The following is a 16,241-nucleotide window of genomic DNA, read 5'->3' as shown; positions in this document are numbered from 1 at the left end:
ATCGAGCCCCACGTCAGGCTCCCTGCTCAGTGGGGAGCCCTGCTTCTCCTTCTCCCTCTGCTGCTCCCTCTGCTTGTGCTCTCTCTCTCTCTCTAAAATCTTAAAAAAAAAAAAAAAATCTTAAAAATTAAAAAAAAAATCTTTAAAAAATCTTAAAACGTTTATTTAGATAACTTTCTAGCAAGAAGCATATCACTGAAGAATAAGATCATTTATTTATTCATCAACAAATATTTATTGATCTCCTACAATGTGCCAGATATTATTTTAGGTGGAAATATAGGAGTGAATAAAACATGAAAATTTTGTTTATTCTATAGCAGGGGTTGAAAATGGTCTGACAGTAAGTATTATGGGCTTCACAGACTGTAGTACTGGGGCTCCTCCACTCCAGTCTCGTAGTGTGAAAGCAGACATAGTGCGTAAATGAAGGAGCATGGCGTGTGCCAGTCAAACTTTGTGGACACTGGAAGTTTCTTGTAATTTTCACATGTCACAAAATATTATTCTGGACAAAATTTTTTTCAACCTTTTACAAATATAAAAACCATTTTGGACTCAAGAGCCGGACACTAACAGACTAGGCTGGATTTGGCCCGCAGGTCATAATTTGCCAGCCCCTATTCTAGGAAATAAATAGTTATATCCTTTTAATATTGAAAATCAAGTCCTTAGGATTGAAATAATTACAAGGTGTGTTATGAAATCTTTGAGAAATGTTTTTGACTGGCTAATGGTGTCATGAAAAATGCTAATATGTTGATCGCTTTTACTATGTTATTGTTAGTATCTGTTGATATAGTTTCAATGAACTATTTGAAGCTGTAGATTTTTAAATAATATTTTCATAATTCTTTTCTTATTGCTGTGCAAGTCCCATTTTGTGTCAGCACTTACAGTTGTCTTTGTCAACTCAAAATCATTATCATCGATCAAAATTGAAGACACATCAGTGGATGATCTTTCATTGAAAATTCTAGTGGCCAACAATAGTGATACTCTAAGACTCCTAAAAATGAGTAGCTGTCCTCATGTTTCCTCTGATGGTAGGTTATATCTTTTTAAGCTTGGATGATGTCTTTTATATACTACGTATAATATATGTTATATATAATGTATATAATGTATACTATCATACTGTTTGTATAGTATATAACATATGGTATAATAGTATATAGTATATATGTATGTATACTATATGTATGTATACTGTATTATATAATATATATACTATATATATTATACTTTATGTACATATTGAAAACTACATGCTTATGAAACATAATTGAAAAAAGTAATCTTTTTTCGAAAAGAAGTCTTAATCCATAAGGTAGACATAGTTTAAATTGCTTCTAAAAGTATTTTAGTCATGGGGCGCCTGGGTGGCTCAGTTGGTTAAGCGACTGCCTTCGGCTCAGGTCATGATCCTGGAGTCCCTGGATCGAGTCCCGCATCAGGCTCCCTGCTCAGCAAGGAGCCTGCTTCTCCCTCTGCCCCTCCCCCCTCTCATGTGCTCTCTCTCTTTCATTCTCTCTGTCTCAAATAAATCAAATCTTAAAAAAAAAAAAAAAGTATTTTAGTCATATGTATATTTTATTATACATGTGTTTTTATTATTACATATATAGATGTATGTGTAATATATATATGTATACATATATATATGTATATATCTATATCTATCTTGACATCATGAGAGAGAGAGCGAGAGAGGAGAGAGATAGCCAAAGAGAGATTTTGTGGGGCGGGGGAGGGTAGAAGGAGAGGGAGAGAGAATCCTCAAGCAGACTCCCTGCTGAGCACAGAGCCCAGTGCGGGGCTCCATCCCAGGACCCTGAGATCATTACCTGAGCTGAAATCAAGACTCGGCCACTTAACTGACCAAGTCACCCAGGCACCCCATTTGATGTCTATTTTAGCAAATAATGAATAACTGATGTCAAATTTAAGTTTATAAGATGTTATATTAGTATTGGTGTGATTCTTGGTTCTTAAGAATTTTTCCCCATTTCCCGCAGGAATCCTTTGTGTAGCTGATCACTGCCAGGGCCTTAGAGAACTGGCGTTGAATTATTACATTCTAAGTGATGAACTTCTCCTAGCACTTTCAAGTGAAACTCATGTTAACCTAGAGCATCTTCGAATTGATGCTGTGAGTGAAAATCCTGGACAAATTGAATTTCATTCTATTAAAAAACAAAGTTGGGATGCACTTATTAAACACTCCCCTGGAGTGGATGTTGTTATGTATTTCTTTTTATATGAAGAAGAATTTGAGGCATTCTTCAAAGAAGAAACCCCTGTTACTCACCTTTATTTTGGTCGCTCAGTAAGCAAAGCAATTCTAGGACGGATAGGTCTTAACTGTCCACGACTAATTGAGTTAGTGGTATGTGCTAATGGTCTTCAGACTCTTGATACTGAACTTATTTGTATTGCTGAACACTGTAAAAACTTAACAGCCTTGGGCCTCAGTGAATGTGAAGTTAGCTGCAGTGCATTCATTGAATTTGTAAGACTGTGTGGGAAAAGACTAACCCAGCTGTCTGTAATGGAAGACGTTTTGATCCCTGATGATGAGTATAGCCTAGATAAAGTTCACACTGAAGTCGCCAAACACCTGGGAAGAATATGGTTCCCTGATGTCCTGCCTGTCTGGTAATTGGCTACCAAAGATTGTTAATTTTTTATTAAACCATTAAGATTAGCTTCTTTCTTTCTATGCAAATATAAATTTTAAGATACATTGCTGAACTATTTTAGGTAAAATATCTTATCATTTGCAAACTGTCTTAATGGATTGCAGCAGAAACATTTGAAAAATTATGAGAAATGTTTAGCCAGAAATTTCCATAAATAGGACATAGACCCTGTATTGTGGATTAGGTGGTAGGTGGTAGGCTAAAAACTACACGTGGTTTGTAGATGAGTCCCTCAGCCTTCGTTGAAGGCACATTTTAGCTTGCTAAATAAATTTATAATATTGAGCTTTGGATCCCTAAATTATGACATTTATAACTTTATACTGCTTTAATTGCTTCTCCTTCATCTTGGTATGAATATATTTTACAAGATATGTAGTATTAAAATCTAAGAGTAAAATAAAGGTATAGACACAGAGGCTGACTTAATTGTACTTAATTTTTAGCACTATATAAGATCATATTATAGCTCAAACAATTTCTAATTTCTAACACACTTTGAATTCTACTTTAGTACGTTAACTCGGGAGAAGATGGGCATGAGATTAAAATTAATACTGATCATTTTGTAAAGAGACTGTGATTGTTAATTGATTAAATATGCTACTGAGATCGCTTCTCGGCCTTTTGGCTAAGATCAAGTGAAAAAACTACATTTTGCGGAGTGTCTTTGGGGAGGGAATCTGCATGTACTGACCTACTACTCTGTCTGGAACCGTGCTAGAGATCCTTTGCAGAAGTGATCTTATAATTTAATTAGTAACCCAGCTAAAACTCTTTAGTTACAGATTACCTTTAGAGTAAAGATATATCCTTAAAATGATCTACAAGACCCTACATGATCTGGCATCTGCCTGCTTCTTTGCCCTCATTGCTCACGGAGCTTCCCCTTGCCCTTCTGCTGCATTCTCTTGCAGGTCCTTAAGACTGCCATGGGCCCTGTAGTCAGAGTGCATGAGGATATAGTCTCTTTCTACTTAATCGCACTCTTTGCTCCCTCAGATCTTTCCTTTAGATGTCATTTCCTCAGGAAAGCCTCTGGCTCTCAGCACTCTGTGACTTCCATTTGTGCACTTACCACCATTGTAATTTGCCATTTACTTGTATGATTATTCTCTGCTAATTCCACTGCACTGTGAGCTTTATCAGTGCAAGATCACTGTCAGGTTTTGCTCACTGTTGTATCCCCAGCATCTAGCATAATATTAGGCAAATAGTAGACACTCAGTAAATTTTACTTAGGTACTTTCATTTCCAGAGTTGTTCCCTTATGTCTTTCTCCAACATCTTCATTTTCTTTCTAAGAAAGCAATTAAAACTTAAAAAAAAATGTTTATTATTTTCCAGCTTTAAACATTTTTTAATTAGGAAAAAAATTTAAATATTCTTACCTGTTAAATTAGAATTAGGATACCTTGTGGTTTGTAAGTGGTAATTTTTAAAAAGAGCATATTTTATGTCTCTTTTTTTTAGAGAGTTACTTGTGCAAGCATTCTCCACACTGTACCACATCCTTTCTCATGGTGAGCTCTGTAAGAACGGGCATCTTCCCTCCTTCACCTTTGTGTTTGAGACTCTCAGACTGCTGTGTGGCACATTCGTATACCCTCAATAAATGTGAGTGGAGCTGAAATACTGTTTAAAGAATCAGATTCTTGGGGCACCTGGGTGGCTCAGTCGTTAAGCATCTGCCTTCGGCTCAGGTCATGATCCCAGGGTCCTGGGATCAAGCCCTGCATCGGGCTTCCTACTCTGCAGGAAGCCTGCTTCTCCCTCTTCCACTCCCCCTGCTTGTGTTCCCTCTCTTGCTATGTCTCTCTCTGTCAAATAAATAAATTAAATTAAAAAAAAAATAAAAAAGAATCAGATTCTTAAAGACAGTTGTTACTCTTGCAGATCATGTGATTTATACCTTAAGAATTCGGGAGAGTACAGAAGCAACATATCACAGGGCACTCAAGGTCTGGTTAGGATAATGGGACAGACATAAAGGAAGTGGCAAACCTGAATTGGAGGGTCAGGCTGGTTGGAGGTCAGAGCAATGGTGGAAATACTGAAGAGGTGACCTCTGGTCTCACTGGCTAACGTGATGTGCAGTGGAGGAGTAGGGTGGGAGTGTATATACCTGTATAGGATGCCAGTGTTGGTTTCACTAAAGAGTGAAACAGAGAGGGACTGACTAAGGGAGATCAAGGTGGAGTTTCTCCCTGTTGCCTGCTAGCACAGAACGATAATGAGTACCCGTGGCCTCTTGTACATTGATGAGAAGTTGCCACTCTAAACGGTGGTCTTTAGCAGTGGTCTTCAGTCGTGGTTTTTAGTAGTTGGACCTAGTGCAGTAAGCACTATAAGAACTCTTAAAGGAAAACTCAGTAGAATTGATCAGCTCATTTTGATGACCCTGGTTGGCCTAACATATTGGGTTTATAAATTCAATAGCAAACATTTTTAGGATAGCCAAATCAAGACAAGAAAACAGAGTATTTTTATGCTTTATATAATGAAAATATCTCCATTTACTTTGGAAGTCTGTGAAAAGTATTGTTTACTTAAGGTTAGAGGATTCTTTTTTTTTTTTTTTTGGGGGGGGGGCATGTGTTTATTTAGCAAGCAAGGAGGGGTTCCATCAGAAGGGCAGCCTGGGAAGCAGCTGGTGGGCTGTGTGGTGAGAAGGGTCTCCGGGCTCTCTCCTGGTGTCCGGGTTGGTGGAACAGCTGGGCGGTGCCCTGGGCAGAGGTCAGCGTGAGGGTGATGGGGTGGAGAGAGACGGGGGACACCGCATACTCATTCACTTATCATCGATGCACTGGTCAGTGGGGACAGGGAAGATGATGTGGTCATCGGTGAGGCCCAGGGATTTGGCAAAGCCGGTGAAGTATTCCTTCAGAGCAGTGGGCAGCTGCTTGGTCCTCCCATAGAGGGTGATCTTGAAGTACTCCTGGTTTTTGTAAACTTTCTTGAAGAACACCATGGCAAACTGGTTGTAGTTGGTGGTCATCACCCGCACGGTGTAGCTCTGCACTCCGACGTAACGCTTAATGTTGCCCAGGGTGAACTGGCCAGGCAGGGAACTTGGGACAAAAGTTCTGATCCAGTGGTCGCAGCGCTGGTTCCTGATCAGGGTGGAGGTGACGTTGTAACTGCCGTTGTCTTTCAGCTGGTAGGTGGTGGTGTACATCTTCAACTGGGCTCGTTTTTCTGGTCATCCTGGAAGTCCAAGGTTAGAGGATTCTATATTAAAATGGCCACTTATCTTGTTCTTCCATTAAATTACTTTTCTGCAGAAAACTCAAAACATTTTATAAGTAAAAATTAATTGTGTTTGCATTATTAATTTACAGTCATCAAACCTAGTATCTGGGTCACAGTTTTCAAAGTATATTTTACAGTCATTTTCACTAAGGAAAAATATGTTATTAAGTACCATCACTTCTCTGTCATTTGAACCTTAACAATACTTTATTTTTTTATTTTTATTTTTTAAAGATTTTATTTATTTATTTGAGAGAGAGAGAATGAGAGAGAGCATATGAGAGGGGTTAGGGTCAGAGGGAGAAGCAGACTCCCTGCCGAGCAGGGAGCCCGATGCGGGACTTGATCCAGGGACTCCAGGATCATGACCTGAGCCGAAGGCAGTCGCTTAACCAACTGAGCCACCCAGGCGCCCCTGAACCTTAACAATACTTTAAACTGAACATTTTGACACCCAAATCTAAAAAGAAAAGGAAATTAAAAAAAAAACAACAACCCTCTGTTGAAGCACACCAGAGGGCGCCGTATTCTGGTTCTTCCTGAGAGAGCAGTCCTTTAGACTGAAGTTTGCATTTCCATTGAACGGATATGAGAGTGCTTATGGAGTGCTAGGCAGAAGGCACCGTTCTTGCTCTGCCTTGCGGAAGCTCTCCGTTCCAGGTAACGAGTCTGGTTTTTAAAACAATCACTTAAGAAGGTTAATTATTTATTGTGCGAACATTTTAGAGCTCCTTTAAAAATTGTTTTCTAAGTCTCTGTGCTAATTCCTATTTTGTGTTCTGAATGAGAACCCAGCCTTTGTCCTTTGAAAGCAAATTTAGTTTCTGGAAACAACCAAAAGTGATTTGGCACTAAGGAGATTAATAAGGTAGATGGTCAAACCAGACAGTGTTGGTTATAGTTTTTTTTAAAAAACCTAAAAATTAAATTCTTAATTTAATTAACATCGCATGTAAAAACATTTACATGAGATGTTAAGATATGGTAGAGAATAATATGTAATTGGATATGAGAATTTACCAGTTGTGTTGTAGAGACTGAAGTGAGAGTCATCATTAACTCTTTCTTCTTTCTGACCATCCACCGGCAAGTCTTGTTACTTACTATAACATGTTATCATAATAAATACTCATGAAATCACCTCCCAGCTGTAAAATGACAACATTGACATGACAATAACTTTAATTTTTCTGCGTGGCTTCCCTTACTTAGTCCTGAGGTAACTAATGTTCATCATTTGCTTGCTTTTCATATACTTTTATCATTTATATATGTGTTCCTAAAAATTACATTTTGGTTTTAATTGTTTTGACTTTATAAAAAGAGTATCCTACTATATATAATCTTAGGCCTTTTTTTAAACTCAGAATTATATTGCTATGACTCATCCATTTTGTTATGTTTAGCTGAGGCTCATTTTTTGTGACCACTGTACACTATTTCATTCTGTGACTAAATCACAGTTCATTTGTTCATATCAACTGTAGATAAGCATTTGAGTTGTTCCAGGGTTTGCCATGACAAATAGTGATATCATGGACATTCTTATACGTATGTCCTAGCATACAAATGCAGCTACTTCTCCGATAATAAATCTCCAATAATATAATTAATTATATTTTCCTCTAGCACATCTGTACTAAGAATGGAATCTTTCTGCTGGAGTTTTCTACATTCCAAAAGGATTTAAGCAAAAAATTCATGAAAAGTTTCCAGAATGATAAATTCAACTTACTCATTTCTCACTAACTAAAATCTAGGGAGCCAGTTATTTCTGGTCCTTGGAGCATTTGTATAGTCTTATTTCCCCTTCCTACCTGTTGTCAACATAACTAAGAAAGAATAATCTAGGTTAAAAATGATATGTAGACATAAGGGGCTGTGGTAGGCATTTGGCTAGATGAGGCTGAGTTTCCATGAGGTACTTGGTTTCATGAGCTAACTTCAGGTTAAAATAGACCTCTTTCTCATCCTAGTACCTCCTGTAATGCAGTCTTACTGAAATCGAGAATAATGATGTATTTTATCGGACGGCCATCATTTATGATTTAGAAAATGTTCTGCTCATACAGTGTGGGGAAGTGTGGATATGAAGACCAGCCAATTCTCTCTTATCCATGCAAACAACTTACCCTTTGTCCAGTTTGATAAACCTGAGGATATTGCTGAAACGCTTCCCTACCTTTACTCAGAGTTTAACTCCAGTTTGTTCACTTAATATTTATGAAGTGTGTGTGTGTGTCTGGCATTTTGCAACTCTATTCTTGTGCCAGGAAAACAGCTTCAGGCTTTTTCTTATTTTTAGGCAGAAAAGGTAGCTAGTCTTAGAAGTGTCAGAAATGCAGTCTGGAGAGGCTGGAATTCATATGTTTATTTATCCTGTGTGTTCAGGACTGAGAAACTTTAAAAAACAAACAGGTAAAAACCCCTCAGATCCCACAGGTGACAGAAAAATCAGAGAACTCTCAGAAATTAGTTGACAATCAAACATTCAAGTGACAGTGAGTTGAAACAGGCTGTTGTCTTTCTTGCATGCATCATGTTTTTATTTGGACACAAATTTCTTGAAGAGTAGGGGATGCATCCAGGTTTTTAAGGAGATGGTTTTGTATTTAGTAGATCTGGTCATGTGTCTTCTACTTAGAGGTACACGGTAGGATCACTCAAGTCACAGTTTTCAATATGTATGTGGGATTGTATGCCAGGATAGACTTTCTGCAAGGGCAGTAGAGTTCCTAGTTTTTCTCCCTTCTTGATAGAACCTTTATATTTAACTGGCTTAATGTAGAACATTTTAATACAGAAACCTAAAAGAAAAGAAGTTAAATTAGTTATTATCTGGGTTTCAGTAGCCTTGAATCAGAAATTCAAAAAATAAGAACAAAAATGAAAGAGAAGACAAAAAGAAGTGAGACTTGATTGAACTCAGTGAGGGAACAGAGGAAGGTGACAAAATTGTATCAGAAATGAAGACTAGATGCCCAAGGGAGAGTAGATTCAAATGAGGATTTAATGAAGGCATTGAGGAATAGCAAAAAAACACTAGGATGCTGAGAAAATTGAGACTTTTAACATATTTTCTTGTTCTCACCCAGGATAATTTCAACTCCAAGACCTATTCTAATAAAATGATTAGCCTTTAAAGACAAAGAAAAATGGACATAATTGGCACAAGAATGCAAATCTTTCTAAACATTAAAAGAAAAAAATTTAAAAACAAAGACCCACCAAATGGAGAAGTAGAGTTAATTTAATACTGTAATTATAATGTAATATGACTTTTGGGACCACATACATGGGTATATCTATAAATGTTAACTCGTCTGTTAAAAAAGAAAATTCTTACTGGCTTGAAAACCAAAACCCAATTCTTTTTTTTTTTTATTATGTTAATCACTGTACATTACATCATTAGTTTTTGATGTAGTGTTCCATGATCAATTCTTTTTTTTATTATGTCAATCACCGTACATTACATCATTAGTTTTTGATGTAGTGTTCCATGATTCATTGTTTGTGCATAACACCCAGTGCTCCATGCAGAACGTGCCCTCTTTAATACCCATCACCAGGCTAACCCATCTTCCCACCCCCCTCCCCTCTAGAACCCTCAGTTTGTTTTTCAGAGTCCATCGTCTCTCATGGTTCATCTCCCCCTCTGATTTCCCCCCTTCGTTCTTCCCCTCCTGCTATCTTCTTTTTTTTTTTCAAAACCCAATTCTATGCTGTATCCAATAAAACACAATGCAAGGGGCACCTGGGTGGCTCAGTGGGTTAAGCATCTGATTTCAGCTCAGGTCATGATCTCGGAGTCCTGGGATTGAGCCCCACATTGGGGGGGGGGGTCCCTGCTCAGCGGGGAGTCTGCTTCTCCCTCTCCCTCTGCCCCTCCCCCTGCTTGTGCTCCCTCTGTCTCTTTGTTACTCCTCAAATAAATAGAATCTTTAAATAAAAGAAAAAGGCAAAGAATTAAGGGCTGGATCAAGATTTGTCACGCAGATGGAAATAATAAGACAAGCAAGGGTTACGATTCTATTATCAGAGAGTATAACTCAAGCCGAAAATCACAGAAACAAGACAAAGGAGGACAATTTATACTGCGAAATACAATGAAGATACAGCAGTTGCAACTGTCCATGTGTCAGATAACACAGAAACCATGTATAGAAAGCAGAGACTAAAAAAAAAAAAAAGGAAATATTGCAAAAGGAGAAAAAAAAAAAAAAAAAAAGAAAGCAGAGACTATCTGAGATACAGGGAGAAATAGAAACCCACCAGTAATAGAAGATTTTAACACACATATCAGTGAAAACAGGGCAAGTGAACAGAAAACATAAGAAACGCCTTAGAATCGTGCTGTCCACCATGGTAGCCACTAGCTACACGTGGCTAGTCTACACTTGAAGTGTAGCTAATCACAGATGTACTTTTAAGTATAAGATGCCTGATGGATTTTGGAGACAGTACAAAAAAATTAAAATATTAGTAATTTTTTGGTTGCATTTTGAAATGATAATATTTTAAAGATATGGAGTTAAAATATATTATTAAAATTATTTTCCCTGGGGAGGGAGGGATGGGGTGACTGGGTGATAGACACTGGGGAGGGTATGTGCTCTGGTAAGCGCTGTGAATTGTGCAAGACTGTTGAATCTCACATCTGTACCTCTGAAACAAATAATGCAATATATGTTAAGAAAAAAAAAAGAAGAAGAAGGTAGCGGGAGGGGAAGAATGAAGCGGGGGAAATCGGAGGGGTAGACGAACCATGAGAGACAATGGACTCTGAAAAACAAACTGAGGGTTCTGGGGGGTAGGGGGGTGGGAGGATGGGTTGGCCTGGTGGTGGGTATTGAGGAGGGCACGTTCTGCATGGAGCACTGGGTGTTATGTACAAACAATGAATCATGGAACACTACATCTAAAACTAATGATGTAATGTATGGGGATTAACATAAGAATAAAAAATATATAAAAAAATAATAAAAAAAATTAAAAAAATTAAAAAAAATAAAATTATTTTCCCTGTTTTTTAACTTTCTTAATGTAACTACTAGAAAATTTTGAATTATATACATGACTTTTATTTCTATTGGAAGTACTGCCGTAGAAAATCTAAACAAAATCAATACAGTATGTCTTAGGTACATGTGAAACAGAATATGTACACAGCCTCAACACTGGAAACCAATGTGACAACTACTAATATTACAGTGCAGGAAGACCTAAATAAATGGAGGGTATAACATGTCTATTCATTGGAAGATTCATTACTTTTAAGGTATCAATTTTTCTTTATCTATATAATCAGTGCAAACCCAATCAAAGTCCCAGCAGAATTTTTGGTGGAAATTGATAAACTGATTCTATAGTGTATCTGGGAATGCCAGTGACCAAGAATTGTCAAGGCAATCTGAAAGAAGGACAAAAGTTGAAAGATTTATACTATCAGATATCAAGTGGCAGCAGTTTCTCTTGTCATTTTGGGCATATAGAGGACAGCCACCATAGAGCTTCTCAAGAACCTGAGGTCCCTCACAGAGTGTTTCTTTCTCAGGGCTGGGGTGAGGGCAGTGTCTTCAGGGCTCACTCCCAATAGGAATGCATATTTATGTTCATTACAAGACACATGCAGGAAAGTTCATAGCATTTTTGTAGTCACCTAAAACTGGATGCTACCGAAATGTCCATTTAGAGAAGGATAATTACATAGATGAAGCTGTATGCATGTAATGGAACAGCCTACATCATTGAGAATGAAATCACATGCAAAGCAAATCTTGCGGACATGATGTGGAATGAAAGAAGTCCCACAAAGAAGACTGCATACTGTTTAATTCTGTTTATATCCTTTCCCAAGACAGGCAAAACTAGTGTATGGTGGCATAGTGATTATCCTTGCTGGGAAGAATGAGTATAGATAGCACAGGGGGGTCTCTGGAATGCTGCTGAATTTTTTTTTCTTGTTTGGGTGATGGTTATACAGTGTTATTCACTTTGTGAAAATTTAGGAGCTGTGTGCTTATGCTTTGTGCACTTTTCTGTGTGAATGTTATACCTCAGTGGATTAAAAAAAAAAAAAAAACCAAACAGATAAAGAATAGGCCCATACCTGGAGTACTAGGTGACCCAACTTTACCTAGAACATAGAGGCCTTGGAAAATATTTCCCAGTCAACTTTTGCAGGAATGCCAACATCTTTGAAGTGTGGGATTTTGGTAAATGGAAGTATCTATTATAGTAAATACTCTTGAAAGTGATTTTGTTTGTAGACTGTTGGACAAAACCACATGGGCCACAAGAAGAAAGTCCTTCAGTCAGCTGTGGGGTTAGGTAGAGTGTGTGCATAAAGAAGATGATATCAGGGGAAGAGCTGTTTTAGTTTGGTACTCTATGTCCTTTCTATTGTAGATGTCATCATTTTGAAGGAAGTATGAAACTTTGGTGTATGGCAAATGCATTAAATAAATAACCATCAAACATTTCCAGGATGTGTCCCAGGTGTATACAACACTTCTTACCTCTTCCAGATATCCGAACACCATTATTAATGGCATTTTTGTTTTTATAAGGCTTCTCCTGGCCCACAATCATTCCGGTGAAAGGTGCATACACGGTAGATCCATCAGAGCACAAGACATCCACACCTGGGTGAGGCCTGTGATTTCTAGAATGTAAATAAGAATGAACAGACTGAGAAAATGCCCTGGGAACTTTATTGCCCAGAAATGTGGTGTTCGCTCACTGTTCCCAGACTAGGATATCAAACACTGAAACTGGAGAACATGTTGGGATGTCCCAGGTTTCCTTACTCTTCTTTATCTCAATTTTAACCTCCCTACCTGCAGGTAGTAATAATCATATTGTAAAGATTAAAGCATTTAAGATAGTATTTGGTATATAGAGAGACTTTAAGAATTTATGAACTATGATTATTATATGGCATTTTGGGGAAATGAGACATCTATCTATGTAAGTAAATTTTATAGATCTATGAATCTTGACCCCTTCAAGACCACTATAAAAGAGTTGTCTTTTTGGGCGCCTGGGTGGCTCAGATGGTTAAGCGTCTGCCTTAGGCTTAGGTCATGATCTCAGGGTCCTGGGATCGAGTCCCGCATCGGGTTCCCTGCTCAGTGCAGAGCCTGCTTCTCCCTCTCCCTCTGCGACTCCCTCTGCTTGTGCTCTTCTGTCTATCTCTCTGTCAAATAAATAAATAAAATCTTTTAAAAAAAAAAAAGTCTTTTTATGGGGACTTATCATAAAAGAATCACATTACCCTCATCTGATTTTTGTCTCAGAAATCCAGAAGTCATTATAAACATCATTTACTGTGGGGGCATCTGGGTGGCTCCAGAGGTGAAGTGTCCAACTCTTTGTTTCGGCTCAGGTCATGATCTCGGGGTCCTGGGATGGAGCCCCGAGCTGGGCTCGCCTCTCAGCGTGGAGTCTGCTTGGGATTCTCTCTCTCCCTCTCCCTCTCCCTCTGCCCCCTCCCCCTGTGTGCATGCTCTCTCCCTCTCTCTCAAATAAATAAATCTTTTTAAAAAATCATTTACTGGGACGCCTGGGTGGCTCAGTCGGTTAAGCGTCTGCCTTTGGCCCAGGTCATGATCCCAGGATTCTGGGATCGAGTCCCACATTGGGTTCCTTGCTCAGCAGGGAACCTGCTTCTCCCTCTCTCTCCCTCTGCTTGTGCTCTCTGTCAAATAAATAAAATCTTAAAAAAAAAATCATTTACTGTATATGATATTTTAATACAGTGAGTGATAACTCCTGAATTTATTAGGGTGAATGGAGCACAAACACGAAACGATCCCAGCTTGTGAGCGTTCTTTAAGTTGTCTCTGACAAGCCTCACTGTTGTCTTTATGCTCACTCTTACCAACCTCTTCTCCTGCCTAACAGGCTAGAACCTGAAAAATCGGATTGATGACGATTGTTATGTTTGTTCCCCTCCCTCTTTCTTTATTACATGCTGTGTTCCCAATTCAGAGCCCATACTTGAAGCAGAGGTCTTGGAAGCTGCTCTAAAAACACTAGTACAGCTGCTTTCATCTCTGAATCCTGCTGTCAGAGAGAGATGACTGTGAGCGCTTGAGGCAAGGACATTAAGCAGAGGGGTTAAGAACCATAAGAATACCTTTGAGCAATGTACTGGCCACAGCCGTGACTGTCACACGTCCTGATCTCATTGGAAGACTTGCTGGCGCAGATACTAGCCCATGGTCCAGCCAGTGCTAAGAAAGAGAAACATGAGAAGCAGATTTTCTGACTTCACATATTTCCAGTCTCTGTTTATCTTACATGTCTCCCAGTGGATTCAAAAGTTCTGTTTTCACTAGTTTTTCTCTTTCTGTAGGTTATGGGCAGGTCTGCCTTTTAACTCTGGATTCAGATGGAAAATTAGCTTTCTCCCTGGCCATAAAATTCTGTTTTATTATGTACAGAGTATTTATAACTGTTTATTTATAAGCATTAATCTCCATCATTACAGTTTGTTTCAGATTATTGACTAATGAGTGGCATAGATTGTGCTTTTCAAATTTTCTATGCTTATTACTTGGGACCATTATGTTTAGGTGAAGCAAAAATGAACAGCATGGCTCAAAGAAATAATTCTAGAAATTCTAAAGTAACTTTGAAGTGTTCCTTTATTGCCAGTACTAATAATCAAATCCAAGAAAATGTTTGAATTAGAGAAGAAACAGACTCTGAACTAGCAAAGTTTATTTAGCACTAAATAAATCTCTTTCATATCTGCAAACATGGAAGAGGGAGATTCTTAGAAATAAGAATCTGTCAGACCAATTTAGCCTAGAGTGGAGGGAAAAGACAAGGGAAAGAAGGGAGTAGAAATAATTATATGAAAAATTGTGTAGCAGTGAAGCATGGAGGAGGGGTGGCTCTCTCAGTGTATTTTGTATACACTTGTTTTAGGTAGAGCTTCTCTTTAGTAAGCAGTAAATACTCAATTGAATTAAATTTCCTGGATTTCCAATGTTAACATTCACAGAGAGATGCGGTTAGCAAACTCACCCTTTTATTTTGAAATAAACTAACAAAATAGAAGCAAAAGCAAGAACCAGCTAATTTGATTGTTGATTTTATTTAAAGATACTTTATTATTCATTAATATATGTGCTACGAGAGGAGCTACAGAATATGGCCCTTAAAGTATATTCTTTAATATACTTTTTAGAAGATGGGTTTCAAATGTCTTATACCTTTGAGCCAAGCTTCAAGTCAACATCTTGATCGAGATATAATACCATCACTTTGGCAACAAATATTTATCCCTGGGAATTGAGGCAGATATTGGACAATTTATTAACTGACTCATTTTTCTCTCCTGACTCTTAAGGGAGCATTCCCCTTGTCCTAATCCACACCAGTTGCTGTTATCAGGAATCCTCCAAATTGAATTCTTACACAGACTCTTTATTTTCTAATGATGTTCCAGTTAAATCCTAGACCAAGATTGACAGACTTTTCTTTTAAGTCCTCCATTCCACTTTTCTGTTTCCCTTGTTAAAGAATCACAATATTCAGGTGGAAATCATGGAGGACCCCTTATCCCCGACCATGTATTCTTCCTAGTCCATTTTTAGTAATCAACCACATAAGTTTCTGCTGTGATTGTGATATTAATGACTTTTAAATCTTTTATTAAAAATTTTTTTAAATTAGCCAAGATTTTAAAATTGTTTTTTGACTTACCAGTTGACATCAAGACAGCAAAAAGGAGGACTCCTATGGAAAACATTTGACTTTTGCTTTCCTTATGATGTTTCTTCCTCTGGTAATGTGAATTGCCCCCACGCTCTTTGAAGAATAGCCGGTTGAATTATTTAGCCTCAGAATGTTGCATCTCTCGTTTCTTTAATTTAGTGTAAGATACACACAAAAAATACAAGAATGAAGCAAGTCAAAGTTGAATATTCCCTGGGTAGCTATTTGGTTCACATGTAGGACCTATGTAAAAGTGATCTGAAGAAGAAGGTAATTTTATTGGAAACGCTGACTAAATATTAACAGAAAGTGATAAGGCTAGGTGACTGCCTTCTAGGCTATGGCTGGCTTCATGAATGGCTGTGTACATAGGAAAAGTATACAAATATGCACAGATTAACTTTAGTATAATAGGTACCCCTGAAGAGGGAGGGAAATAGAATTATGGAGTGGTATACAGAGTGCTTAAACTCTAAAATATTTTGTAAAAAATATGAGAAGCAAATAGGTAAAAGTATTAATTTGTTAATTATCAGAGGTAGATACAAGGCTATT

At 37.9% G+C, this 16,241-nt stretch overlaps 3 protein-coding genes and 1 pseudogene across 4 annotated transcripts in view; 2 read left to right on the top strand and 2 right to left on the bottom strand.

Annotated features, from left to right (window-relative positions):
- Positions 1-16,241, top strand: part of TGFBI (transforming growth factor beta induced) — a 220,310-nt gene that overhangs the window by 135,326 nt on the left and 68,743 nt on the right. The gene's annotated exons all lie outside the window — the stretch shown is intronic.
- On the top strand, positions 427-3,033 carry FBXL21P (F-box and leucine rich repeat protein 21). The gene is made up of 3 exons (XM_031040592.2): positions 427-479; positions 829-1,046; positions 2,019-3,033. The coding sequence occupies exons 1-3, from the start codon at positions 427-429 to the stop codon at positions 2,660-2,662; spliced, it is 915 nt and encodes a 304-aa protein (XP_030896452.1). The 3' UTR covers positions 2,663-3,033.
- On the bottom strand, positions 5,290-12,563 carry LOC102745288 (neutrophil gelatinase-associated lipocalin pseudogene; annotated as a pseudogene). Its single transcript, XR_004079214.1, has 2 exons — positions 12,476-12,563; positions 5,290-5,909 (listed from the first exon to the last, which is right to left on the bottom strand). The product of XR_004079214.1 is annotated as a neutrophil gelatinase-associated lipocalin pseudogene (transcript).
- Positions 8,311-15,958, bottom strand: LECT2 (leukocyte cell derived chemotaxin 2). Its single transcript, XM_006744674.3, has 4 exons — positions 15,675-15,958; positions 14,098-14,194; positions 12,476-12,621; positions 8,311-8,761 (listed from the first exon to the last, which is right to left on the bottom strand). The coding sequence occupies exons 1-4, from the start codon at positions 15,718-15,720 to the stop codon at positions 8,595-8,597; spliced, it is 456 nt and encodes a 151-aa protein (XP_006744737.1). The 5' UTR covers positions 15,721-15,958; the 3' UTR covers positions 8,311-8,594.

The sequence above is a fragment of the Leptonychotes weddellii genome, chromosome 7, assembly GCF_054177405.1.
Source record: "Leptonychotes weddellii isolate Sample4059 chromosome 7, ASM5417740v2, whole genome shotgun sequence".
NCBI classification, from domain to species: domain Eukaryota; kingdom Metazoa; phylum Chordata; class Mammalia; order Carnivora; family Phocidae; genus Leptonychotes; species Leptonychotes weddellii.
The sequence above is the reverse complement of the archived record's forward strand: the minus strand, read 5'-3'. Positions and strand labels throughout refer to the sequence as shown.

What these genes read in the sequence shown, in the direction of transcription:
- LECT2 (XM_006744674.3), bottom strand. Translation starts at nt 15,720, where the DNA reads ATGTTTTCCATAGGAGTCCTCCTTTTTGCTGTCTTGATGTCAACTG. An exon ending in TGCTGTCTTGATGTCAACTG is followed by an intron (nt 14,195 to 15,674) that starts GTAAGTCAAAAA and finishes TCTCTTTCTTAG; the next exon opens with CACTGGCTGGACCATGGGCT. An exon ending in TGTTCGGATATCTGGAAGAG is followed by an intron (nt 8,762 to 12,475) that starts GTAAGAAGTGTT and finishes CTTTTCTTTTAG; the next exon opens with GTTTCTGTATTAAAATGTTC.
- FBXL21P (XM_031040592.2), top strand. Translation starts at nt 427, where the DNA reads ATGAAGGAGCATGGCGTGTGCCAGTCAAACTTTGTGGACACTGGAAGT. An exon ending in GTGGACACTGGAAGTTTCTT is followed by an intron (nt 480 to 828) that starts GTAATTTTCACA and finishes TTGAAGCTGTAG; the next exon opens with ATTTTTAAATAATATTTTCA. An exon ending in TCCTCATGTTTCCTCTGATG is followed by an intron (nt 1,047 to 2,018) that starts GTAGGTTATATC and finishes CATTTCCCGCAG; the next exon opens with GAATCCTTTGTGTAGCTGAT.